This window comes from Malaclemys terrapin, chromosome 25 (genome assembly GCF_027887155.1).
Source record: "Malaclemys terrapin pileata isolate rMalTer1 chromosome 25, rMalTer1.hap1, whole genome shotgun sequence".
Lineage (NCBI taxonomy): Eukaryota > Metazoa > Chordata > Testudines > Emydidae > Malaclemys > Malaclemys terrapin.
In genome coordinates this window covers 9,694,722-9,722,326 of record NC_071529.1, presented here as the reverse complement: position 1 = coordinate 9,722,326, position 27,605 = coordinate 9,694,722, and the positions used below count along the sequence as shown (strand labels likewise).

The following is a 27,605-nucleotide window of genomic DNA, read 5'->3' as shown; positions in this document are numbered from 1 at the left end:
TGCACCTGCACAGGTGGCAGTATGGACTAGTGAGTAGAGCCACGGGACTGGAACTCAGGAGACCCGGGGTCTATTTAGTGGGTGATCTTTGGGGGAGTCCTGCCACCCTCTGTCTGTCTTGCCTATTCAGACTGGGAGCTCTCTGGGGCAGGGACTGGCTCTCCCTCTGGGTACGTACAGCCCCTAGCACATGAAGGCTCTGATCTTGGTTGAGGCCATTAGGTGCCACTGCAGAATAACTAAGTATGGGGTTAATTAGATGGATTCCTCTCTGACCCCAGGGAGCGGGGGAGTCTCCCTGGGGGCCTGTACTGGAGTGGGGGAGGATGGGACTGCAAGGACACCCAGCACATGCTCCGCTCTCCAGCCCTTGCCCAAAGGCGACCAGGAAATGCCGCTCGCGCGCGCCTCTTACTTCTTCATCCTCTTCCGTGTACTGGGTGTATCTCTGCTCCATCATCTCCCGCTGCCACCGCTCCTGCTCCAGCGTCTGCTGGATCAGCTGAGCTACCTCGCTTTGCTCGCCCGGCTTCTCCCGCCCGATCAGGAACCTGCGACAGGAACGGACACGAGGCCAGCGGGTCAGCCTAGAGGGACCCCTGTGCCCCGGTTGATCCCAGCAGGCCCCGTCCTCCTCCCTGTGCCTCTCCCCTGTGTCTGCAGCGAGGCTGCCACTGCGGTGGGGTGAGGTTAGAGGGTGGTGGGGTGAAGCCGGGATTCAGGGGGGGCAGGACCACCCCCCCTCGACTCCCAGCCTACGGCAGGGTCTCATTTCCTCCCCACTGCCCATGAAAGCTGGGATGGGAACAGGCCCCAGAGCAAGACCTGCTGGAATCTCCTTGCCCACCTGACTGCAGTCTCCAGCCCGCTTACGAGGAGGTGCAAATGCTGCCCCCCTCCACGACCCACCCCCCAACCAATCAGTTTGGCACTCCCCGGGCCGGCCTCGCCCATGCCTTGATGGGCTCGGCCCCACCCGTGGGTGCGGAGGGATGGGCATGGGCTAGGCCGGCGGGCCCAGTTTGTACTCCAGGCTCGGCTGCGCTGGCTTGACGTTGCCGCGTTGGTGGGCGGGTTTATTTTAGGTTGGTTATTTTAAAAATAGATATTGGAGAGAAAACATCCGGAGCTGGGTGTCGGGCGCAGAGCGAGGGCAGCCCCCGGCCCCTCGCGCTGATCCCGGCCAGGAAGGGCGGAGCCTGAGATGCTCGGGGTGAGATAAAGGGGTCAGCAGGGCCCTTCTGCAAACAGCCCTGCAGCGAGGCGGAAACACCACCGGCCAGTCAGCATCGCTCACTTCCTCTTTCGCTCCCACAGCCTGCCCCCCTCGCCCCGCTCCTGGGGCGGGGGGGAACGCTGGTTTTTCACCCAGCAGGCCCCTTGCTGCTTGTGGGAGGGGATCCGAGGGGCAGGGACAGGGTGTGATGGGAGAGAGAGAGGGGTGTGGGGGTGGTCTGGGAAGTTACCCATGTTCCGGGATGCACTGGGGATGTTCCCTGGGGTTTCCAGGGGATACCCAGTGGGGGGCTATGGGGGGTACAGTGGAGTTTATGGGGCTACAGGAGCTAAACAGTGGATTACTATGGGGTGTGCAGTGCAGGGTATCTGGGTCATGGGAGATACACAGTGGGGTGCCATGGGGTGCACTACAGGTTCTAGGAGATACACGGTGGGCTGCACAGTAGATGTTATGGGGCTATAGGAGATACACAGTGGGGTGCCATGGGGTGCACTAGAGGTTCTAGGAGATACACGGTGGGGTGCACAGTAGGTGTTATGGGGCTGTAGGAGATACACGGTGGGATGCACAGTAGGTGTTATGGGACTGTAGGAGATACACGGTGGGGTGCCATGGGGTGCACTAGAGGTTCTAGGAGATACACGGTAGGGTGCACAGTAGGTGTTATGGGGCTGTAGGAGACACACAGTGGGGTGCGATGGGGTGCACAGTAGGTGTTATGGGGCTGTAAGAGACACACAGTGGGGTGCGATGGGGTGCACAGTAGATGTTATGGGGCTGTAGGAGACACACAGTGGGGTGCGATGGGGTGCACAGTAGATGTTATGGGGCTGTAGGAGACACACAGTGGGGTGCGATGGGGTGCACAGTAGATGTTATGGGGCTGTAGGAGACACACAGTGGGGTGCGATGGGGTGCACAGTAGGTGTTATGGGGCTGTAGGAGATACACGGTGGGGTGCCATGGGGTGCACAGTAGGTGTTATGGGGCTGTAGGAGACACACAGTGGGGTGTGATGGGGTGCACAGTAGGTGTTATGGGGCTGTAGGAGACACACAGTGGGGTGCGATGGGGTGCACAGTAGGTGTTATGGGGCTGTAGGAGATACACGGTGGGGTGCCAGGGGGTGCACATTAGGTGTTATGGGGCTGTAGGAGATAAACGGTGGGGTGCTATGGGTTGCACAGTAGGTGTTATGGGGCTGTAGGAGATACAAGGTGGGGTGCCATGGGACAGATCTGGAGCTGTTACGACAGGCAGACCCAGAGTGGGGTGTGTGGCAAACACAGGCCCAGAGAGGGGATCCCTGACTGTCACGCTCAGATCCTGGGGCACGGAGGGTGTTTGAATGGGGCGTGAAATCCCCACCCCCCACCCCATGCAGAGGGAAGCACTAGGCCTAGGCAGCCCTGCTCCAGGAGGCCCAGTGCAGAATCTCAGGAGCTGGGCTCAAAGCTGGGGCAACGTCCATTTCCAAGCAATCTCGTATTCCCATGCCCGCTGGATTTCCCTCTCACCCGCAGGCACGACACCGCTGATGCCAGCATGGTTACCAGTGTGCTGGCAGGGTCGAGCCCACCTTCCTGGTTGTGGCATCACGACCCCTTGGGATGGCACAAGCAGAGGATCCTAGTAGCGGGTGACAATCAAACCCAACCACGTTCCTGCCTCCAGTAAATTGAAACAGGCGGAGAACGGGACCAGCCCTTCCCAGCAGCCTAGTCCAAGACTCCAGGCAGCCGAGACAACGGGTTCGCCTGTGTTAGTGTCGTTTACACACTAAAGAGGGTGGGGAGAAGGGCAGGGCAGTTTAGATTCACCTTCCAACTTGGCCTAATGGCTCGGAGAGGTGTAAACGGTCCCCATGAATTGCAGTGGGGGGTGTTGACTCTGAAGTGTAATGATGACATTTAAAATGTTAACTAGGTCATTGCTGGTTGTTGAAAAAGAAAAATCCAGCTTGTCTGGAATTGTGGGGCGGGGCTTTGGAGAGTGGGTGGGGCCTGGCTAGAGCATCACCCCCTTTTATACCCTTCCCGCCCAACTGGGGAGCAAACCCAACACAAAAGTGGGTGGAGACACCATGTTTACACCCAGGGGGCCAGACTGGGGAAGATCAAAGACTCCACTTTGCCGGCGGCAGGAAGTGGCATATCCCAGCACAGCCTCCCCTGGGGCGCCCACCAGCCGGGCTCTGAGCCGTGTGGTCTGCTCCCCTGGGGCCCCCTGACTGTCGTGTTTCCCATCTCATGGCAAGCAGGCTGCACGCCGTTCCCCTACCGGACTCTACCCTTGGTGTTCCTCAGCACGGAGGCCGCGAAGCTCTGGGTCACACCCACCAGGCTGGTACCGTCCACCTCCACGATGAGGTCATTCACCTGGATCCTATGGGAGGGAGAAGGCGAGTGAGAGACGGAAAGGGAGGGAGGGGCCTTTGGCAGAGGGTGCGGTGGGCTTGGGGGCAGTGTTCCAGATCAGTACAGGCCCACGAGCTGTCTGAGCTGATGGTGCCCTCCCAACCCCCCCAGATCTCTTGCCAACCTAGGTCTGCCCATTGGCCCATCCAGTCCCCTATCCTGGCACCTGCAATATGGGATCAAATCACTGGCCCGTCTAATTCACCGTCGTGTCTCCTGCCACACTGAAGCTGGCAATTCTCTGTGTAGTCTGGCACCCTGCCTCCCACAGTGCCCAATTACGGATGTTGCACCGGAAGGCATAAAATCAACACCCCCATGTTGCCCTGTAGGGAGATTTCCTTCCTGATCCCTGCCCGTCTGGTGATCAGATGACGCCCTGAAGCATGAGGGCCAATTGCCCTTCCCAGATAGCGTAACTGCAGCTAAATCACCCCAGTGCTGTGCCATCTGCTTCCAACAAGGCCTCTGTCTCCTGGGGTTCGCCCCTCCTCCCCACACTGGAAATGGTTAATCGGAGATTATGTTGTGTAGTGGAAAGAGGAAGGAACATTGTTCCCCGTGCTCAGGAAGCCGGGGATGGCCAGCGCGGTCGGGGGAGGAAACTCCTGGTTGCTAGATTAAGTGGCACACACAGAGCAAGGCCGCAGAGAGGCTCTGAGATGGTGCCAGGATCGTATTGGGCCCCAAGCCTGCCCGGCAGCAGAGGGGGTGAACCGGCCATCAAGCTGTGCCCCCCATGCCCCAGCCATGCCAGCACCCCGGCCCTCTCCCACCGCCCCTGCCTCACGAGGGTACAGCATCCTTGTGTCCCCGCCGCCTCTACCGCCCGCCTATCCCTCCAGGGAGAAGCGGTATCTGGGAGCCCCAGAGCCCACGGCCAAAGGGGGAGCTGAGGGGCGGGACGGCCCTGGGCTGGATCAGGCTGGTCTGGGAAGGATGTGTGGGGCGGAAGAGCCTGCTAGGATGGGTGGGGCCTCCCAGAACAGCCTCCTTGGGGGAAGCACAAACTGTAAAGCCAGCCCCATCCCCCACCTCACCCCGGAGGCACTCACCCCACTTTCCCCCTTCTGCCCCCTCAGGACAGGATCGCCTCTCCCTCCCTTGGGGAGCGGCGAGGGCCGTTATCCTGGGGGCCAGGCCCTGGGCCTTGCCACGGAGGTATCCCGCGCAGCTCCCGGCTGACAGACGGAGGATGAATGCGGTTGTCAGAGCCAGGCAGCCAAGCCGGGCACACGGTCCTCCCACTGCTGAGACCGAGAGAGTTGGGGGGAGGGGAGTGGGATGGCGACCCCACAGATCTGCCAGCCCTAGCCTGGCCTGGAGTGGGGCACGGGGGCTTGGGGCATTCTCCCCATGCTGGCTCCAGAACGGGGAAGGAGCTGAGCCGGGATCCCTCGTATAGGTCAGTGATGTTCCCTGGGACTGGACGGGGGGTGTCCATGCTATAAACCAGTGTCGGCCCCCAGCATGGGCAGTGACACCCCTGATGGGGCCCAGGCATCAGGTAGCGCTGGGGAGCTCTCGTGTACCTGAGATCCCCAAACCCCAGCCTGGGATGTTCTCTCACCTCAAAGCCCTGAGCGAGTCTGTGCTTGTCCCTGCCCCACGAGTGGATCGAAAACACACACAGAGCTGTCACCGCACCCCTGCATGGGGCTAGGAGCTCACACTCCCTGCTAGCCACTTTGTCCTGGCGGCTTAAATAACGGTGTTCGGGGCCGTCCTCTGTCTGCAGCCTGCTCTGGGCATGCACCCGCCAGTGCGCAAACACAACGGACACACCCACACACAAACACCCACACACAAATGCACACGCACCCATGCACATCATACACCCCCTATGCACCCCCCAGTAACAAACACACCCAGAAACACAACAGACACGCCCACACACAAACACCCACACACCCATATGCAAATACACACCCATACACCCCCTATGCACTCCCCAGTGCACAAACACACCCAGAAACACAACAGACACGCCCACACACAAACACCCGCACACCCATACACAAATACACACCCACTCATGCACATCATACACCCCCTATGCACCCCCAGTGCAAAACACACCCAGAAACACAACAGACATGCCCACACACAAACTCCCGAACACCCATACGCAAATACACACCCACCCATGCACATCATACACCCCCTATGTACCCCCCAGTAACAAACACACCCATAAACACAACGGACACGCCCACGTACATAAAACACACACCCATACCCATGTAGGCGCCCCCCCATGCAAACACGCCCATCCCTACACAAGCACTCCCACAGAAATACACACCCATGTGCAAACACCTCCACTTATAGTCGCACAAATACAGACTCAGCAACATAAACACACACATATATACCAAAAAATATACTCCAAGGCACACGCTGCGGAGCTGCGGGGAAGAGGGGCATGTCGGCCATGGCTCTACTGCGTTTAAGCACCAGGTCACAGTACGACTCAGGTTTGGCTCGGCCCAATCATAGAATCGTAGGACTGGAAGGGACCTCGAGACGTCATCTAGTCCCATCCCCTACACTCCTGGCCGGACTAAGTATTAGACCATGACAGAGCCAGGCTGAAGTTGAGTGAGTGGCGTAGTGACCTGGCCCTGGAAATGGCAGTCCACAGCTCCTGCCTAAAGGGGTACAAATGTATATTCATACAACTCCCCTAACACACATACACACCAACACACAACATAACACGTACAGACAGCCCCCACTGGGCTAATCTGATCAGGCCACCGAGACTGAGGTTTGTGTCTCCACGTTTCCCCTTTGCTCTGCAGAACCTTTCATTGTGAAACTCGCTGTGATTTCCCAATTCCTGCTGGTGTGATAGACAAAGGGCCTGATTGTGTCTCTGGGCTGGATCCTTTGTTGTCCCCGTGATTCGTTCCACCATGGACCCCCGTGCAAAGCGAGAGCTGGTCTACCTGTAACCACGCTGGTTTTGCCCCAGTTTGGTCAAAACTGGTCCAGCTTTTTGTGGTTGTGATTGTGTTTCTGAATATGTGTGTGTGTGTGAGCATAAGTGGATGTGTTGGAGCATAAGCCTGTCTTTTCTGTGTGTGTGTGTGCGTGCGCGGGTGGCTGTGTTTGCACTGGGGGGTTGCAGGGGTTTCTTAGTGTATTTGTACATGGTTCAATGTATTTACTTGCAAATGGGGTGAGTGTATATTGTGTGTGTGTGTGTGTGTGTGTGTGTGTTGTCTACTGGTGTGTGATTGAGTTGCCATCACTTTATAGCTGGCCTTTGTAGGTTTAGCTTTACCGGTGCAAACTGACCCGTTCTAAAGCCAGTTGAAATCCATGTCAGTGTCCCCACACACAGTAGCACTGGTAATCTGGCGAGGCAACCAGAGATCAGAACATACCCACTTTGCACGGGTGTCAGTGGCAGCCCAAGTTGCTGGGGAACGGAAAATCCAGCCGAGACCCTCCTGCATTTGCTTGTTTGGGCTGCGCTGAAGTAGGCTGGGAAAAGATTGTCTGATTGAGCTCTCCCTAGAGACCCTTCTGGGAGGGAGTTATGTGTATCGTGAAGCCCTCCAAGTCAGCACCATTGAAATGAATACGGAAATACGTTATAGATGCAAACAGCACACACCCCGACACGTGCCCTGCAACTCACCACGAGCACATGGAGAACACGGTACACAGCAGCTGCAGCACACGCTAACACAGAGACCTCCAGACTACAGTGCCGAGTCTTGCAGGAGTTAGTTCTCTTTCTGAAAGCCCCAGCCCCTGGAGTCAGGTGATTGTGTTTGAATCTCATTTGTAACAACAAAGTGAATTTCTAGCTCCTCCGGTTGCAGTGAAGAGCTTGAAAATGCTACTCCCGCCAAGGAGGCCAATAAGAAGGCCAATATAAGAAGTTTTTTTATTTTTTAAAAATCTCATGACTTTAAAGCCAATTTCATGATTTTTGGAGGCCTGATGGTGATTTTGGAATGCTTGGGGGTTGGCAATTCTGCATCTACAACCACACAACTAGCATAGATATACACAGAACAATATGCACAACAGGGATACACACAGGCTTGTCTACCATGCCGATGGTACACAACTCAGACGGCAGGCACAAGCAGCCTAGATACAGTGAATAATTAACACAACAGGGCTTTGTTAGCAACTCATTTGCAACTCACAAGGTGCACATACACAACTACTGTCACACACACACACTAACGCAACTAGCACACAATGCAGCATGTGTACACACACTACAAAGCTAAATAAAGAGCAACGCAAAGCCGATAGATACAACAATAGCCAGCCCACCCCTTCACACACACACACATACACACACACACACACACACAAACCACACCAGCAGACTGGTGTGCAATATACACAAGCCCCCAACCACACCCTTAGGATCAGTTACAAAATACACAAAGTACTGTCTGCAGTCAAAATTTCAATAATTCCAAAAGGGAGAGCCTGGGACTGGACATAGCCGGGAGATCCCCCAACAGCCAGAACCTCTGCCCTGCTCCCTACAGCACCCCCTGCTGGGCGAGGTGGGGACTGGAGTAGCTGGGAGCTCCACCCCTCACAGCTAGCGCTCCTGCCCTGCTCCCTACAGCGCCCCCTGCTGGGAGAGGTGGGGACTGGAATAGCTGGGAGCTCCACCCCCCCACAGCCAGGGCTCCTGCCCTGCTCCCTACAGCGCCCCCTGCTGGGAGAGGTGGGGACTGGAATAGCTGGGAGCTCCACCCCCCCACAGCCAGTGCTCCTGCCCTGCTCACTACAGCGCCCCCTGCTGGGAGTGAAGGGAACAAACAGACTGATCGTAAAGCGTGTGTGTTGGAGAGGGCGTAGGTCCGTGTATTCTGGAGCTGAGCATTATAGTAGGTTGCTCAGTTTTGGGATTAAGACTCTGGTTTTGAGACTCATGAGCTCTGGATTCAGCTCCTAGCCCCGCCGCCAGCTTCTGTGGGGTTGCCGTGCTCCCTTCTGGCCCGAGAGTCGCCGACATCCCCAGGCTTACCTGCCGTCCCGGTGAGCCGCTCCCCCATCCGTCACCGTCTTGACAAAGATGCCGAGCTTCTCCAGGCCCATGTCCGCTCCGGCGCCCATCCCGATAATACTGATGCCCAGCCCCTCGGAGTCTGCAAAAGAGAGAGACCCGGGTCCTCACGGGGTCGCGTGGGCCGCCGCTTGGGGCCTCCGAGCCAGGCCGGCGCTCTCCCCTCTCTCCAGTCACCCCAACAACTACGCCCGGCGAACTGGGGCCGGCGAGCACCGGGGCAGCAGGGATGGGCAAAGGGGCCCAGCACGGAGGGCTCCGGCGCTTGCCAGGACTGGCCCCGGGGGCAGGAGGAAAGCGAGGAAGTAGCAGGAGAGAAGAACAGTGTTTATTACAGCGAGAGGCAAGGACAGATGGCAGCTAAATTACGGGCGGTAGCACGCGTGGGAGGGTGAATGACTGTGTGAGAGAGAGGAAACCAAAGGAACGAGTCAGTGTGAAGAAGAGCGCCCAGGACGGGCAGTGCCAGATCACACCCGCCGGCACATCGAAGTCCCATAGCCTGGCTTCCCTGCAATATCAGAGTTTGGGGCCAGCTAGCCTCCTGAAATACCGGCTTAGAACCCAGGCCCAGCAGGGCAGGAGCCTAGGGCTGAGTTGGGGAACCTGGGTTCTACCGTAAGACACATCACGACATTCGCTTTCGTAGCCTGACCGGATCCAAACGCTGGCCCATCCACCCCGGTATCCTGCCTCCATTAGCAACCAACGCCTGATGCTTCAGAGCGAGGCGAGATTTCCTGCCCCCTGGGCCTTGCGCTTTGCCATGATGCAAATCCCCAGCCCCCAGGGGGTCGGCTTATGCCCAGAAACACAGGGGTTAGTGCCCCTTGTGGCACGGATCTTAGCTACCGACCAGTGCTGCAAACATTCTCCACCCCTGATAACCTGACCCTCTGAGCTCCTGCAGCCCAATGACCCAGGAGTGGCAGCATTTCCTCCAGCTGCTCGGTTCCCCCATGCGCCCCTTGCTGTGGACTGATCCCCCTAGGAGCCTCATCCCTTAGTCAAGCCCCCTCAAGCTTCTCTTCCTCCCAGGATCTTCCACACGTGAGTCCCACCCCAGCCTCGAACCCTCTTCCCTGTCGATCCCTCCCAGGGCGAGCTCAGTGCTGAGAGGGGGAGGAACCGACGCACCACACACAGGCTTGGCAACGTGCTGTCTCTCGCCCGTCGAAAGCACCGCAGCATCCTGTTTGCGTTCGTACCAGCTGCGGCCTGCTGGGCAGATGCCATCTCTGAGCTACCCTGGCCCCGCCCCGGCCTGCTTCTCAGAGCATCCCGCAGGGGCAGAGAGGAGAGCCTTTCACTAGTGCATTCACTTACACTCAGTGAGTGGGTGTGCACAGTATATGTGTGAACTGGTGTGTGTGTGTGTGTGTGTGTGTGTGTGTGTGTGTGTGCATGATATGTGTGTGAACTGGTGTGTGTGTGTGCGCGCGCGTGCAGGGTATGTGTGTGAACTGGTGTGTGTGCAGTGGTGTGTGTGTGTATGAGTGAGTGTGCAGGGTATGTGTGTTAACTGGTGTGTGTGTATGAGTGACTGTGTAGGGTGTGTGTGTGAACCGGGGGGTGTACAGTGGAATGTGTGCATGTGTGGGTGTGCACGCTATGTGCATGAACTGTGTGTGTGTACAGTGGTGTGTGTGTGTGAGTAAGTGTGCAGGGTATGTGTGTGAACTGGGGGGGGTGTACAGTGGAATGTGTGCATACGTGGGTGTGCAGGCTATGTGTGTGACCAGGGTGTATGAATGCAGGCAGGTGTGTATGGAGGGGTACATGTGCAGATTGGTGTGCAGCACAGGCATGCGTGTACACACACAGAGGGGTGTCTGTATTTGTATGTACAGATGTTTGTGTCTGAGTTAGTGTGCAAGGAGGTGTGTATGTGTGACCTCTATGTGTGTGCACACAGCCATGTGTGTGTAAGCATGGGTGTTAATGGGTGTGCAAGAATGTGTGCGTGTCCAGATGTGTGTGAATTAGTGTGCCGGGGTCTGTGTGTGTTTGAGAGAGGAATGAGTGTGCACGAGGATGGGACAGAGGCTGTGTCTGAGTCACTGAATGCTTTGAGTGCATGAAGGGAACAAGCGTGTGAGGTGAACACGTGAGAACCGCGAACGAGTGAGCAGCTTTGTGTACGTGGGAGGGGTGAGGGGGTGGGGATGAGGGGGTGAGTGCAGGGAGGCTGAGTGTGCACATGTGCGCGAGGGGATGGGTGCCTGAGTGTGTATGTGGGATGAGTGTGTGAAGCTGTGTGTACAACTGTGCAGGGGATGAATCAGTGAGTAGGTGGATGGATGAGTGTGCAAGTGTGTGGATGTGTGTGCGAGTGCATGGGACAGTGTGCGTATGAGTGTGTGAGTTCAAGGTGGAGTGTGTGTGTGAGTGTGCAGCTGCGTGGGGGAGTGTGTGTGCATGTGAGTGCATGGGGAAGCGTGTGCATGAGTGTGCGAGTGCATGGGGGTGTATATGAGTGTGCAAGTGGATGTGGATGAACATGTGGGGGGTGAGTGTGTGAGGGATGAATGTGCAAGTGTGTGCGTGTGTGAGGATAGGGGGATGAGTGTGCATGTGGGGGGATGCAGAGAACAGCTGGCTCCAGGCCCCCATAACCTCTCCGCCCATCCTAGCCCCAAGCCCAGGGATGGGGTCACTGAGTATCCGGCCCTTAGCCTCCCCAGTGCCAGCAGGGAGAGCCCCCCGCAGCCCGGGCAGTGCCAGCCTCTTCCTTCCTCACCTTTCTCCAGCTCCACAGGGAAGAGGTCTAGCCTCTCCACCCGCTTCTCCAGCTCGTACTCGGCCGAGGCAGCCATGGGGTCCACATCCTCGTTCCGGCGATCGTAGTCCTCGTTGGAATAGGTGCTGAACACCTGCGTGGAGCCGAGAGGGGGGCGTTAGGGGTGCCTCCGGCGAGGGGGGAGCTGGGGAGGAGAGGGGACCCGGCACCCCCATTGGCAGGCGAGGGGATGGCTCCCTCTTCCCATACAGCCCTACAGCAGCTAAGCCTGTGGCCCCTACTCCCAAGCTGGGGTGTCCCATGACCTCAGTGCCTCACCGCAGAGGTGAAGGGCTCCCCACAATTACAAGGCCCGAAATGTCACCGTGGTAACCTAGTGGGCGGCTGGGCCTTGGGCTTGAAGCACTGGCTGTGGGGTTAGCTCCCGAATCCCTGTGTGGCCTCAGGCTGATCCCCCCACTTCTCAGCGCCCCGCCCGTTAAGGAACGGGGTTCTGTGAGGATCTCCGGCGACTGTGCCCATTACCAGAGCCCCTGCAGGGCCCAGCTGAGAGCCAGGCCCCTGCTGCCAGGAACTTACAATCCAACTGCACAAGGGCGACAAAGGGTGGGAGGGGGAACAGTGCCACTGAGAGACAGCCTGGGTCCTCAAAGGGATTCAGGCTCCTAACGCCCATTGACACCCTGGAAATCAAGGGGAGTTAGGCACCTGGATACATGGGAGGACCTGGGCTGAAATGACTTGCCCAAGGGCAGGGCCTGGAGTAGAACCCAGGTGTCCTGGTTCCTCCCCACCGGACCACCCTGCCTCAGAGCAACCCACATGACGCTGGGGCTCCCAGAAAGCGCCGGACGCAAAGCCCCAGGGCTCGGCTGGGTTCACAGCGACCGATCTCCCCGCTGCGAGCTGCCCTTTGAATGCTCCGAGGCTCCGGTTACCAAGAACCCGTGTAATCATGAATAAATGACAAGGTATTCTCCTCCTGGCCCCACGTCTGTAATTACAATAGGAATGGGATCGCCCGGTGGGTTCCATGGCTGCCTGGCCCCTCCCGCCCCTGGCACCGTGAGCCTGCCAGCCCCATGCCACCCAGGGGTGGTGGTGCGTGTGAATGAGAATGCAGGGCACCTGTGTGCCCGCGGTCAGCGACGGGCCACGGCAGCGGCTGATTGGCTGTTCAGGGGGCACCTGGGTTTTGTAGGCAATGCCAGCAGGCGGATCGGGTTGCAATGTGGGGCCGTGCAGAGATGCCGCACTCCCCTGGCCTTTCGCTCGCAGGCCCTGCCCGTGCCAAGCAAGGGCCCTGGCGCCTTCACCCACAGCCTGGCATCCATCCCAGCAGGCTTTGGGGTAGGGGAGCAAACAGCTGAGGGGAGACCAGAGAGGACCATGCCCATGTGCAGAGGGAACCCCTCACCCCCGTTAGCACAGACACCTTGGAGCTCCAGCGGCCCACTAGATGAAGCAGGTAGAAATCAAGCCTGTCCAGGCATTTCTACCCATGTTGGGGGGTCCAAGCACCTGGGTGTAGGGCAGAGGACACGTACTGAGTCCCTCCATTAAGGATTGAGGGGCTAAATCCACCCTCAATACGTCCCCAATCTTTCCTGGCTCTAGAGGGAACCATCATATAGGGCAGGTGGGAATCCCACCTGCAAGTCCCACCCCAGCTTGCCTATGGGCCCCAATCCCGTTCTGTGGAGAAGACCTGGAGTAGGGGGTTTGGATGGAACGGCTCTGAAGCAAACGTTTAGCTCCTAGTAATTCCCAGCCCCCACCCCCTCCTCTGGCACCGCTCGGGGCTCATAAGGCCTGAAAGATTTCCATTAGCTGCCTTGGCATTGCCTCCGCCATTCTCCTGCCAGCTTCAAGTCCATTCCCGGATGCCAGCAGCACCCACGGCCGTGCCGGCCCTCGCTGACTCTGGCAACGGTGCCAGCTTGGAAGGCAGAGGCCCTTTCGCAAGCGTCACCTCGGCAAGTGGCCAATGAACTAAAAAAATTATTACTTAACTTACAGTAGCACATAGAGACCCTGACGGAGACCAGATCCCCACCGTGCTAGGAGCTGTACACACACTGAGATCAGATCCCCACCATGCTAGGAGCTGTACACACACAGAGATCAGATCCCAGCCGTGCTAGGAGCTGTACGCACTGAGATCAGATCCCCACCGTGCTAGGAGCTGTACACACACTGAGATCAGATCCCCACCGTGCTAGGAGCTGTATGCACACTGAGATCAGATCCCCACCGTGCTAGGAGCTGTACACACACAGAGATCAGATCCCAGCCGTGCTAGGAGCTGTACGCACTGAGATCAGATCCCCACCGTGCTAGGAGCTGTACGCACACAGAGATCAGATCCCAGAAATGCTAGGAGCTGTACGCACACACAGATCAGATCCCCACCATGCTATGAGCTGTACACACACTGAGATCAGATGCCCAGCATGCTAGGAGCCGTACGCATACAGAGATCAGATGCCCACCGTGCTAGGAGCTGTACGCACACTGAGATCAGATTCCCACTGTGCTAGGAGCTGTACGCACACACAGATCAGATCCCAGCCATGCTAGGAGCTGTACGCACACACAGATCAGATCCCCACCGTGCTAGGAGCCGTACACACACTGAGATCAGATCCCCACCGTGCTAGGAGCTGTACGCACACTGAGATCAGATTCCCACTGTGTTAGGAGCTGTACGCACACACAAGGGCAGTCTACACTGATATTTTAATCCAAGTTAGTGAAGCCAAGTTCCGAACCCACCTTGGCTTTGCAGTGAAGCCCTATCCTCCGAGTAAAAAGCTGCCCAGGAGGTGCGCGGACACTCTACATGGACACGATAGAGGGGAAGTGATTTCTCCAAAGCGGCTGAGCTGGTCAGCGATAGAGGGGGGCCTAGAACCCAGCATTAGGCCAGGACCCTGCCGGGTGGCGCACCCCAATTCCCGTGGGCGAGGCACTCTCTGTCCGTGTGTCTCCTGATGCAGCCTGGCTGGGTGGAGGGTGGAAATTTGAGGAAAACCTGGAAGATTCCAGCAGAGCTTTCCTGACAAGTGTCCTCCACCCTCATGGTGCCAAAGGTCCCCAGAACGTTGCCCAAGCCAGCCTGAGCTAAAAGGCTCCTAAGTGCCACCCAGAGTAGGGTACCCATGCCAGGGCTCTCTCTGAGATCAGGGTGCCAGGGAGCACCCACCCAATGGGTCAGTTTCAAGCGGCTATCCCTGGATTACTACAACCCCCAGTATGTTTGGCTTGGGGTCCTGCCTCCCCGGCTCTCTGCCATGGCACCCAAAGGAGGTCCGCGCCCAGGGTTGGGCGTGGATGGGCGGCGTGGGAGCGGGCAGGGGCCGTGGAGGACCCAAGCTGGAACGGAGTCAAGCAGAAGATGCTGACAGGGCAGGACTGCAGAGGGTGGGAGGAAGGGATGGAGGAGCTGGAAATGGGACCTTCCCTTGAAGTTAGATCTAGGGGGCAGGTTATGGGGTGGATCCCTCATCCTGGAGGGGACCCCACGCAGCCTGAGCGGAGCTAGAAGGATGGCGGGGGACACACCAAGCAGGCATGTCGTTCCCAGGCTTTGCAGGTGACGGGCGTGCTGGGGAGGCCCGGGTGGTGGCAGGCAGACGGCCGCGCTGGCAGATTAATTAGCACTGTCCCGGGCTTCACGGGGAAGAGTTTTCACGCTTCGTTTCTCCTGCGACAGCCTGCGGGGCTCGATTACAGGCTGGAGTGAGCGTGAGAGGCGAGAGGGGTGGGGAGAGCGCGGCACCCGCCACTGTGGTACCCAGCACCCGGGATCTGCAGGCTGCTGGAGGGGGCGGGGGTGCCGGGAGCCGCACAGGGCAGGCGGGGCTGGGGGAAGCTGTGGTGCATGGGGATAGACAGAGAGATGTGTACACTCGGGATTAGATAGCTAGACAGAGAAAAAGCTGAGACAGGCAGATCCATGCCCTGGTATTTACTCATCTAGAAAACTCTCTTTCCAATCCCAACGCATGGCCTCTTCTCCTGCCATGGGGATTTCCTGCTCTCAGCCTGGTACCCGGCAGTTTCCCCTTTCCCCATAGCCGACTGGGCATGGCCCTGGCAGGGCACCTCTGGCAGGAGGACAACCCTGTCCCCCAGGGGTTCTGCTCCTCTCTGCAGCATGGGGCACGGGTCACTTGCTGGAGGATTCTCTGTACCTAGAAGTCTTTAAACCACAAGTTGAGGACTTCAATAACTCAGACATAGGTTAGGGGTTTGTTCCAGGAGTGGGTGGGGGAGATTCTGTGGCCTGCGTTGTGCAGGAGGTCAGACTAGAAGATCATAATGGTCCCTTCTGACCTTAAAGTCTATGAGTCTATGAGAGAAGCAGGCACGGCCATTCCTCATGGAGGAGGACCTTTGAGCCTTATAATTAAAAGCCAGGAAGTAGGTCAGGGGGTCTCTGGCAGGGAGTCGCAGGGTTTGTCAGAGGCAGGTTCGTACCCAGCCCGCTCACTAGTGACTAGAAGTCGTGACCATCTGGCGGCTGATTGTGACGAACTGGGCCTGTTCTCACTGTGGTCTGTGAATGCTGACAGGGGAGTGTGGATGGAATAGTCTGCATTGCGGGATGGTAGACTGCCCGAGGGCGCATACCTGAGTGTGTAACATGAGAACCCAGGAAGAGGTTGAAGGCCAGGTGATACCTTGGCCCGGGAAACTGAACAAAGGCTGTGGGAGGGGTCGCTGAAGCCAGAGTGGGGGAAGGAGGCTGGAGAGATGGCTGGGAGGCAGAGATGGCTCTGACCTCCCAAGGGGGGCTGGGGCTGGGATGCCCTGGGACCCCAAGATGGACCTAACTGAGGGGGTCCTGTTGTCTGTGCCTGCAAGACCTGTCTTGGACTGCATTCCTGTCATCCAAATAAACCTTCTGCTTTACTGGCTGGCTGAGAGTCGCAGTGAATCGCAGGAAGCCGGGGGTGCAGGGCCCTGAGTCCCCCGATACTCCGTGACAACTGGTGGCAGCGGCGGGATCTACTGCACCCCGTGGACGGCGCTTCCTGCAGTAAGTGACTGGGGAGCAGTAAAACGAAGGGGGATTGACGGGGACCAGGCCTGCTGAAGAGTGGGAGAAAGACGGTTATTACCCCTGGGAGTGTGTGACCAGCGAGAAGGACTTTTGCAGTAACAGGGTCCCCCGGGGTGGGTCGCAGCGAGTGGTCCCAGGGGCGGAGGAGTCTGCAGCTCGACCCTGGCAGAGAGGCGGTGACCTCGAGAAGGGCTGGCACACTAGGGGTCCCCCTGGGAACTGTGGGGAGCTGTGAGCACACAGGCCGGTGAGTGGCCAGCAGGAAGATGTATGCCAAGCGGCTTAAGAGCGACCTGGTGGAGCTGTGCAAGCAGAGGGGGCTGTGCATTGGGAGGCTCACCAAAGAACAGCTCATTGCCCGGCTGGAGGAGGAAGATCGCGCGAATGAACTGATCCCTGTGTCTCAGGGAAGCAGCCTGGCAAATGCAGCGCAGGCACCAGTGTCTGTCCCAGCTGGGAGTGGTCAGCCGGCTGCTGAGGGCTTCCCGAGACCCCTCCTTCCTATGCCTAAGGGAAGGGTGGGGAGGAGCCCAGCAAATACCGAAGGTGCCGTGACCCCCCCGGCCAGCAGGGGACCCTCCCGGCGAAGCTCGCCGGCCAGCAGAGGATCCTCCCGGCGACGCTCGGCATCCGTGGAGCGGAATTGGCTGGAATGGGAGAAAGAGCTAAAACTGAGAGAGCTGGAGGATCGTGAACGACAGAGACAGCATGAAGAGAGACAGCGTCAGCATGAACGGGAGGAGAAAGAGAGACAGCATCAGCGTGAACGGGAGGAGAAAGAGAGACAGCATCAGCATGAAGAGAGACAGCATCAGCGTGAACGGGAGGAGAAAGAGAGACAGAGACAGGAGAATGAGAGACAGCGTCAGCATGACCTGGAACTGGCGAGATTGAAGGGCAGCGAACCCCCGGCTGCGGTGAGTGAGGGGGGACCCAGGACTGCACGGAGCTTTGATAAGTGCATCATGGCCCCATACAAGGAGGGGGAGGACATGGATGACTTCCTGGAGGCCTTTGAGACGGCCTGCGAGCTGCACCGGGTTGATCCCGCGGACAGACTCCGGGTCCTTACCCCCTTACTGGACCCCAAATCCGTGGCATTGTACCGCCAACTGGGAGAGGCAGAGAAAGGGGACTACGAACTATTCAAAAAGGCCCTGCTACGTGAGTTTGGGCTGACTCCTGAAATGTACCGGGAAAGGTTCCGGAGTCAAGATAAAACCCCTGAGATCTCATATCTGCAACTAGCCGCCCGCATGGAAAGATACGCCAGCAAGTGGGCTGGTGGGGCCCAGACGAAGGAGGACCTGATTAAACTGCTGGTACTGGAGCAACTGTATGAGCGGTGCCCATCCGACCTGAGGCTGTGGTTGGTGGACAGAAAGCCAGAGAACCCGCGACAGGCAGGCCGGCTGGCCGATGAGTTCGTAAAGAGCCGGTCAGGAGATAAAAGGGAGGAGTCCCAAAGGAACAGTCCCACCACAACGCAGAGAGAGAGTCACCATGGGACCTCCCCGTGGGAAAATACAGAAAAACCCCATCAGAGGGGAACATCCGGCGTCAGGACCATCCGACCCACCCGGGGGGACCCATGGGACATGGGCTGCTACCACTGTGGCCAAAAGGGCCACATACGGGCCCAGTGCCCTAGGCTCAGGGACAGACTGAGCAGACCGAACCCACAGAGGGTTGACTGGGTAGAGACCCAGCCCGGCGAAAGGCAGCATTCCCAGGGAAGGGGGGCTGGCAGAGTACCACCTGCTAAGGAGGGAGGAGAGCTCCAGGCCAGCTCCTCTAGGGGGCTGGATGCTCCAGATTCAGGGTTTTTGGTTTATATGGTAGGCGCGGGGCTGTCCCTCCGGAGAGAGTACCTTGTTCCCCTGGAGGTGGATGGGAGGAAGGTCAATGGATACTGGGATACGGGCGCAGAGGTGACGCTGGCCCGGCCCGAGGTGGTGGCCCCAGATCAGGTGGTGCCCAACTCCTACCTGACCCTGACGGGGGTGGGCGGAACACCAGTCAAAGTACCCGTGGCAAGGGTACACCTGAAGTGGGGGGCCAAGGAGGGCCCCAAGGATGTGGGGGTACACCCGTATTTGCCCACTGAGGTATTGATGGGGGGGGACCTGGAGAACTGGCCAAGCAACCCCCAAAAGGCACTGGTTGTGACCCGCAGTCAGAGCCGGCGAGGGGCACTGCGCCCTGGCCTTGGGGGGGGTGCCTTGCCTGAGGCGCAGGACCCTAACCTGGTGGGGAGGGAACGCCCAGGGACACGGCTCAGGGAGGCTGCAGCTTCAGGCCCAGCGGGCGAGGAAGAGCAGGTGGCCATCCCTGTCCCAGCTGCTGAGTTCCAGGCCGAGTTACAGAGAGACCCCTCCTTGTGGAAGATAAGGGACCTAGCCGACCTCAATGCGGTACAGACCATGGGACGAGGTGGCCGGAAAAGGTTCCTGTGGGAGAAGGGGTTCCTGTACCGAGAATGGGCTCCCCCAGGGGAAATGGAGTCAGGGGGGATCAGGAGGCAGCTGGTGGTACCCCAGAAGTATCGCCGCCAGCTGCTGTGCCGGGCCCATGACATTCCCCTCTCAGGGCACCAGGGAACCTGGCGTACCCAGCAGAGGCTGCTACGGAGCTTTTACTGGCCTGGGGTCTTTGTTACTGTCCGACAGTACTGCGGATCCTGTGACCCCTGTCAGAGGGGGAGGAAGGCCTGGGACAAGGGGAAAACAGCTTTAGGACCCTTGCCCAGCATAGAGGAGCCTTTCCAGAGGGTGGCCAAGGTAAAAAGGGCGGCTCTAAACCAAGAGAGCCCAAAGCACAGACCTCCAAACTGGAGCGCTGGGAGAAGACCACAGCCCAGTTGGAGCCCCAGAGGTATGGGGGTGGGGAAAGGGCACAGGCCGCATAAACCTTCCCACATGCGAACTGCGAGTGCCATCAAGCACCCCCGACCTAAGGGGGGGCGTGAAACTGAAGGGGCCTGGTGTAATTCTCACCAAGGAATGGGAGGGATGCGGGGGCATCCATGGGAACGGGGGTAGGTTCGAACTTCCCCGGGTCACTGGCTAAAGTGACCCTGCTCAGTTCGGTCTCGAAGGGGGGAGAGATGTGACGAACTGGGCCTGTTCTCACTGTGGTCTGTGAATGCTGACAGGGGAGTGTGGATGGAATAGTCTGCATTGCGGGATGGTAGACTGCCCGAGGGCGCATACCTGAGTGTGTAACATGAGAACCCAGGAAGAGGTTGAAGGCCAGGTGATACCTTGGCCCGGGAAACTGAACAAAGGCTGTGGGAGGGGTCGCTGAAGCCAGAGTGGGGGAAGGAGGCTGGAGAGATGGCTGGGAGGCAGAGATGGCTCTGACCTCCCAAGGGGGGCTGGGGCTGGGATGCCCTGGGACCCCAAGATGGACCTAACTGAGGGGGTCCTGTTGTCTGTGCCTGCAAGACCTGTCTTGGACTGCATTCCTGTCATCCAAATAAACCTTCTGCTTTACTGGCTGGCTGAGAGTCGCAGTGAATCGCAGGAAGCCGGGGGTGCAGGGCCCTGAGTCCCCCGATACTCCGTGACACTGATATGACACCAGTTGGCGTCGGAACCTAGTCCTGAGGGAGGGGGGAGTCTGCAGCTCCAGGAAGAGGGAGCGCTGGGGAACGGCGCAACGGGGGTTAATTACGCAGGGTCAGATGCCGCTGTTACGTCTCCTGGGTCAACGGAGCCCAGCCCAGAACCAGCCCCAGACAAGCACCGGATACAGCCTGCTCCAAAGTCAAGAGGAGACTTTCTGGTACCGGCAAAGAATCAACAGCTTCTGCACCTGTCTCCGGCCCATCCCCCTGCCCCAGTTCGCTAATGAACGAGAGCAGGACCACAGCCTGTGGAGGCACGACACAGGCCCTGACCTGGGTCCTAGGGCAGCCGTGGGGCTAAAGTCTTGCTCCGTGTTACTCTCCCAAGTAACCCAAACAGAGCAGAACCGCAGATGCCCTGATGATTGCAGGAGACCTGCCAGCCACCAGGCCCCCTCTCCCACGAGGGGACGATCCCTGTGCACTGCAGACCCTCCCTACCCTGAGGATGTGAGAATCAAACCGAGCTGTACCAGCAGCCCAGCCCACACACAAGCTGCCAAACACTCCCAGCTAGGGAGTTAAGGGCTCTCCGAGTGCTCCTGGTACAGCACACACAGGGGAGTCGTGCCTGGCAGCCATCTGAGGAAAGCACACGCATTCAGGCCAGGAATTCCCCGTGCATGTGTCCAGCAGGGAGAGCAGACTAGGGGCAGAAAAGCAGACGTTTCTACTAGGCTGTCTATCCCCTGGGAAGAACCGGAACTGAATATTTGTCCCCACCCGGAATGGACCCGGGGTGCAGCCCCCACCCCCCAGGAAGAGATCTAGAAATGGAGTCTACCTCGGGCATGAATCTTCATCGGTGTGCATGTGCACATGGGTGTGTACACATGTTCACACATGTGTACACATGTGCACATACCGAAATGTGTGTGTGCATAGAATCAGAGACATGTAGGACTGGAAGGGACTTCCAGAGGCCATCTGGTCCAGTCCTATCCACTGAGGCAGGGCTAAGTATTATCTAGCCCATCCCTGACAGGGGTTTGTCTAACCTGCCCTTAAAAATCTGCAATGATGGAGATTCCACAGCCTCCCTGGGCAATTTATTCCAGTGCTTCACCACCCTGACAGTTAGGAAGTTTTTCCTAATATCCAACCTAAACCTCCCTTGCTGCAATTTAAGCCTGTTGCTTCTTGTCCTATCCTCAGTGGTTAAGCAGAAGAATTTATAAATCTTCTCTTTATAACAATCTTTTGCGTACTTGAAAATCACTCTCGCGTCCCCCCTCAGTCTTCTCTTTTCCGGTGCACACATTTGTTTCAGTCTTTTCTAGTAAGTCGTATTTTCTAGGCCTTTCATCATTTTTGTTGCTCGCCTCTGGACTTTCTCCAATTGTCTTTCCCGAAGTGCGGTGCCCACACCCGGATACAACAACCCCAGCTGAGGCCTTAGCGGTGCTGAGTAGAATGGAAGAATTACTGCTCGTGTCTTGCTTACGACACTCCTGCTAATACGCCCTAGGATGATGTTTGCTTTTTTGGAAACAATATTACACTATTGACTCATATTTCATTTGTACTCCACCTTCCTAGGCAGTCACTTCCCATTGTGTATCTCTGCCACTGATCATTCCTGCATTTGTCCTTACTGGATTGCATCCTATTTATTTCAGACCAGTTCTCCAGTTTGTCAAGCTCATTTTGAATTCTAATCCTGTCCTTCGAAGCGCTTGCATCCCTTCCCAGCTTGGTATCATCCGCAAACTTCATGTGTGTGCTCTCTTAAGCCAGTATTCAAATCATTTATGAAGATATTGACTAGAACCAGACTCAGGACAAACTCCTGTGATATGCCCCTCCAGCTTGACTGTGACCCATTGAGAACTACTCTCCCAGTACGATTTTCCAACCAGTGGTGCACGCAACTCATAGTAGGTTCATTTAGGCTATGGTCCCCTCGTTTGTTTCTGAGATGGTCATGTGAGACAGTCTCAAACAACACGGCGTTGCACGCAAGTACGTGTGTATTTGTGCACGTGTGAGTGCACACAGATGAGCAGACACACGTACACGAGTATGCATGTAGTATGCGTCTACTTGTGCACATATAGAAACGTGGGTGCACACGCACGAGCGCGTACGCTCACATGCGCACACACACACGCTCGTGCCTGTACACGCATGTTTGTGTGTGCCTGAGCGCGCACACACACACGTGTCTGCTGGTACCTAGTGCAACATCCAGGCAGCAAGCCCAGTTCCCTGCGGCCTGTGATTAAACAGGCACCGCAGAGCCTCCGAACCGCCATTTGTTCCCTTCCCTCGCTGCATTCACAGACCCAGCTCTGCAGCTGCGGATTCCAACCAGTGAGTCCATCGAGAGCAACCCCCCAACATCCGCTCAGGGGGGATAGCGCTCGGATTCCCTTCTCTCTCACTGGCTGCCAGGACCCGGAGAAGCTCCACGCTCAGAGCACAGAGAGACCTTTATCCGCAGGGCTTTGGCAGGCAAAGGCCTCGGCCTGACTGCAATGGGCGCCCGCGGCTGCAGGAGGCGCAGGATGGGGAAGGCGGCACGGAGGGGGTAAGTCGGTCTCCTGGCCGACGGACAGGGAGCATCTGCATAGTGCTGCTGACAGGGGAAAGAAGGTTCATTTGCAGAACAGCATCCAGGACTAGGGACCGGGGTTAAAGCACTGTGAGGGAGGCCCTAGCAAACTCACTGTCCGTTTTGGTCAATTTCACGGTCATGGAATTTTAAAAATCGTCAGTTTCATTATTTCAGCTATTTCAAGCTGAAATGTCACGGTGTTGTAACTGTGGGGGTCCCGACCCAAAAGGAGGTTGGGGGGCGGGGCAAGGTTATTGTAGGGGGGTCGCGGCATTGCCACCCTTACTTCTGCGCTGCTGCCTGCAGAGCTGAGCCCTTGGCCAGCAGCCGCCACTCTCCAGCCGCCCAGCTCTGAAGGCAGCGCAGAAGTAAGGGCAGCAATACCACAACCCCCCTTACAATAACCTTGCGACCCCCCTGCGCCTCTCTTTTGGGTTGGGACCTCCAGTTTGAGAAACGCTGGTGTCCCCTGTGAAATCTGTACAGTGTAGGGTAAAAGCACACAAAAGACCAGATTTCACGAAGGGAGACCGGATTTCACGGTGCGTGCCGCGTTTTTCACGGCCGTGAATTTGGTAGGGCCCTAGTGATGAGGTTCTTTGGATGCTGGCCAGGGCCCTGGTACCTTGCAGGGCCTAGGGCTACAATGCTCTGTGCAAAACCCAACTGCCATACTCCATATCTGGTGGCTTCTCTTGGAAGAAATCCAGGGGTCCCTCGCTGCCCTCTCCTCTGCCCAAACAGCTCGGCCAACTGCTCCCTACTTGTCCTTCCTCCACTCTTGGCCCTATTAGTCCCCTATGCCTGGGACCTCCTTCCTGGATACAGTCACAGCCATGCCACCCTCTCCTGAAAACCCACTGCAGGGCTGGACTGCCCGGGCACTAGATCACATGGAATTGTTCTGTTTGTACAGCAGGGTCCTAGGTTCCGAGTCGCTCCAGTGACACAAACAATAAATACTCATCATGATGCCGACCTCTGGGCACTCCTTCTCCGCTCAGAGTGCTCAACTCTCTGCAGCAGGGACGCGACTGCGGCGAGCCTCGCGCCCTCGAGGAGCTGTAGGTATTCTGCGCTGCCAAGCCCAAGTATTTAAAAATCACGAGTCAGGCCCCAGCCCCCAAAAATCATGAGATTACAAAAAATCTCAGGTTTTTAAGCCAAATACGATGCATTTTAGGTCCCTTTTGTCCACCCTCTGCTTTTCAGGCCTTTAGGGCTCACATTTTCAAGCTCTCTCAGCAACCACCAAGATCTCCAGGTATCAAAGCAGGGCTAAACGCTGGAGACGCTACAGCCTGACCTAAAGTGCTAGCATCCCCTAGTTTGGGCTGTAACAGACTCAGATTCTCTGCAGATCAGGCACTGAGGGGCGGGGGGGACCCATAACACACACTGACCCATAGGCTATGCTAATAGGTCTACACAACCAATCAATTCACAGCAAGCTGAGGCGTGAATCTACCTTGCACTAGCCTCCGGTGGACTGACTGACTGCGTAAATCCAGCTGATGTGCATTAAAGCTGGTTAATGTGCTTTGATTTGTCCTGTTTCAAAGAGGACTAGATCAAAGCACATTAATGACTGTTAATGCACGTCAGGAGGGTCCACATGGACAGTTAGACCATGGCAGGCGAGTGCGGGGTAAATTCATACCCCAGTTTGCTGCAAACTAATTATGTGGCCTGGTCCACACTTAAAATGTAGAGCAAGTTAGCTCAGTGTGAAAAATTCACACCTAGAGGCGGTGTCACTAAGAGCTAACCCAAGGTGTAGATGCAGGTAGGTTGATGGAAGAATTCGTCCATCGTCCTAGCTACCACTGCTTGGGGAAGTGGATTACCCACATTGATGTAAACATCACTTCCATCAATGCAGGAAGCGTCTACACTACGGTGCTACAGAGGGATAGCCGCAGCACTGCATTGACTGTAGAGTAGACATGGCCGTGTAAACAAGCCCTAGACACTTACTTGTTCATTTTTAAAGGAAAGGGGAGGCTCTCATGTAATCACATGAGTCCAGGAGCTGGGGAATTACAAGCACGCAGCTCCCTCCCCCAAATCACGAGACTCGTGATCAAACCGCAAAAACCGGCAGCTCCAGACGTAAGACCCAGCATGAAGAAGCTGAGATCTGCCCATCTCCTTCAAGAGATGGAATGAGGGGCACAAAATTGACTACTGCAGAGGTCTGCCTGGCAAGCTAACAGCCCATGGCAAGGGTGTCTTTGCCTGCTCCGCTATACTCACACCTCAATACCAGTTGTAGCCTGAAGCCGCAAAGCCCTGGAGGCTTGGAGTGGGGGGGAGACACTTCTTTCATGCTAGATGAAGGAAAGAAGGGGTCCAGGTTTTCTTGTAGCCCTTGTGCTGGTCAGTTTCCATGCAGTCACCAGGGAAACCTGCAACAAACTGAGGAGACCATGGGGAGTACATTTTCTCTTTCATTTTTGTGCAGCCCGGGCCAGAGCTGGGGGAGTGTGCAGAATAGGGGGGGTGGGGGAACAGGCATCGTGTTCACCCCAGACTGCAGCCACCCATAGAGGCAGAAGCACAAGGATCAGGTATGGGTGAGGCAAGTCATGCAAGGATTACTCATTTGCAGATAAACGCAAGGAGCAGACCTAGCCCGGGATACATTCCACGCATGATCTTTGCAACATGCATGCTGCGATGCACGGCCCTTTCAACTTGGATAGCCCAGGGATGATCTTTCCAGCTGGCAACTCCCATGCATGGTCCGGGCCCCATGCATGTCTTACCCTGCATGCATTTTTGCCAGAGTGATCTTGATCTCTGTGCCCGTCAGAAACCTGGTCTTTCGAAGGTCACCCAGCCAGGCTAGAAAGTTGCTTTGCTCTGCAGGAAGTTGCTTATTTTATCAAGGATTTCGAAGATTTTGCGTCAGCGCAGAACTTCGTCCCGCCGCCTGCTGCTGGCCGTGCGTTTTTACAATGGAAAGGCTCTTTATAGTCTAACCGAGTGACCTCTTAGGAGACCTTCACCCAATCCCCCCAACCGTCCCTTTCTCGGTTTATTCGAAGGAGGTCCCAAATGGAACAGATGAGCTAAGCCGGACACACGTGCTCTGACACACACAAAACCAGGGAGAAAAGAGAGGGAAGGAGGATTTATAGGCCAATAACAACCCCCCCCCCCCCCAGACAATAGGCCGGAGGAGAGGTATTGATCCCACCAGCTGTTCAAAGCTGGAAGAAAAAAGCGAAGACACTCACTGGAGCTGGGCCTGTATGTTCGTCTAATACAGTAAATCCCAGGTCCCATTAACTCTCATCATGGGGCAGCTCCTGCATGGGGCATCTGCTGTCTCAGAGGGGGCACCCCCGAAGCTGGAAGCTAACAGGGGAGGGGGTAGCAGTCCGTCAAGGTACTGCAGATGTCCCTGTTTGGGGGTGAGCTGAACTACCTGGCACTAGCTGGCTCTCTCACGGTGGGGGTCATACAGATTCACCTCACTTCTCCCCCCCCCCCCACACACACACACTCCCATCCCTGCCGGAGCGCTGAGGCCATCCTGCCCCTCTCACACCACAGCGAGATCCTCAGCTGACGTGCGACTCGGCCAGGCACCAAGGCCGCCCAATGGCACCAGGGGAGGATCTGCCACCATGTTTCCACTCGTTAGGCCCCTAAGGGCTCCCAACAGCCAGGCGGTCGACTTCCTCTTCCACTCCCTCTGAAGCAGTGCTGTCCCGGCTGCCTCTGCTGCACCCCCGTAAGCAAGACCCGCAGGCCTGGGGCTCGGACGGCTAAGCACCCCTTCCTTTCAGTTCAGCGCGGCTTTAGGCTAAGGGAACAGGCAGCCCGTCCTCTCCTTGCAAGACCCGTGCAGGCATGCTAATGCTCCCCACGCCAGGGCAAAGGCTGCACTGGCCGCCTCTCTGGTGGCCCGGGGAACAGTCCACATTCCCCCCTCGGGGTCCTCCAGGCCCCCCACATTCAGCTGCCTGGGAACGCAGGCGGAGCAGATGGCTCATCGAGAGGCAGAAGGGGCTACCCCAGCCGGGCTCTCAGATAAAGCATCTCCCGCTCACGGAGAGAGGATTACAGCCATACGGGGCTAGGGGGAGAAGGGATAACACCGCTCGGCTAAACCCTCCGAACGAAAGAGTATTAGGGATCAGTGTCGTGGGCTATAGAGCAAAGCCCTGTGATACCCAGCGCATGTAGCGACCAACACAACGGCCGTAACACCAGCCCTTCCGCCCGACTGGCTGGCTGGCTGCATTGCGCTCAGCTGGAGAGGACAGCCAGAAAGTCGGCTGGGCGGTTAGGGCACTAGCTCGGGACTTGGGAAAGCCGCAGTCAGCTCCCTCCTCTGCCACAGGTTTCCTGGGTGACCTTGGGCAAGTCACCTATACTGGTTTCTAGGCAGGGAGGTATTGCTGCGTTCAGTGTCCCAACACCCAACTGATTTAGGAGCCTGAGTTTCATTTTCAAAAGGGATTCGGACACTTAGGAGCTAAATCCCCTCAATTGTCAACGGGCATTTGGCTCACAGGTGCCCAAATCCCTTGAGAAAAATGAGACTCGGGCTCCTAAATCAGTTAGGCATTGCAACACCGAGATTCCTTGAACAATCCGGGTGGGCCTCGGCGTCTCAGTTTCTCCTGCATCAAATGGTGAGACCAGCACTGCCCAGCCTCCTGGGGGAGCTCGAGAGGCGCTCGGATGCCCTAGGAACGGTGGCTAGAGGAGATGGCCAGGCTGGGGGATGATCACGGGCTTGCAGAGTTCGTGGCTTGCCTCCGAGGCCACAATGATCCCCCTCTGGAGAGGGGGGCCTGAGGCCTCTCTGTTGGGCTCCTGGTCCCGTTCCACATGGGCCTGCTTGCGAACCAGAGCCCTTCCCCCAACGAGCCAGCTCCCCTGGAT

General features: G+C 57.2%; 1 protein-coding gene across 1 annotated transcript in view; it reads right to left on the bottom strand.

The window, feature by feature from the left end:
• PPP1R9B (protein phosphatase 1 regulatory subunit 9B) overlaps nucleotides 1-27,605 on the bottom strand; it is an 86,535-nt gene that overhangs the window by 49,746 nt on the left and 9,184 nt on the right. The window contains exons 2-5 of the mRNA XM_054014725.1: nucleotides 11,451-11,583; nucleotides 8,672-8,792; nucleotides 3,521-3,625; nucleotides 416-551 (exon numbers count right to left, since the gene is read on the bottom strand). Of these exons, the coding sequence (XP_053870700.1) occupies nucleotides 416-551; nucleotides 3,521-3,625; nucleotides 8,672-8,792; nucleotides 11,451-11,583 (495 nt within the window). The remainder of the gene's footprint in view (nucleotides 1-415; nucleotides 552-3,520; nucleotides 3,626-8,671; nucleotides 8,793-11,450; nucleotides 11,584-27,605) is intronic.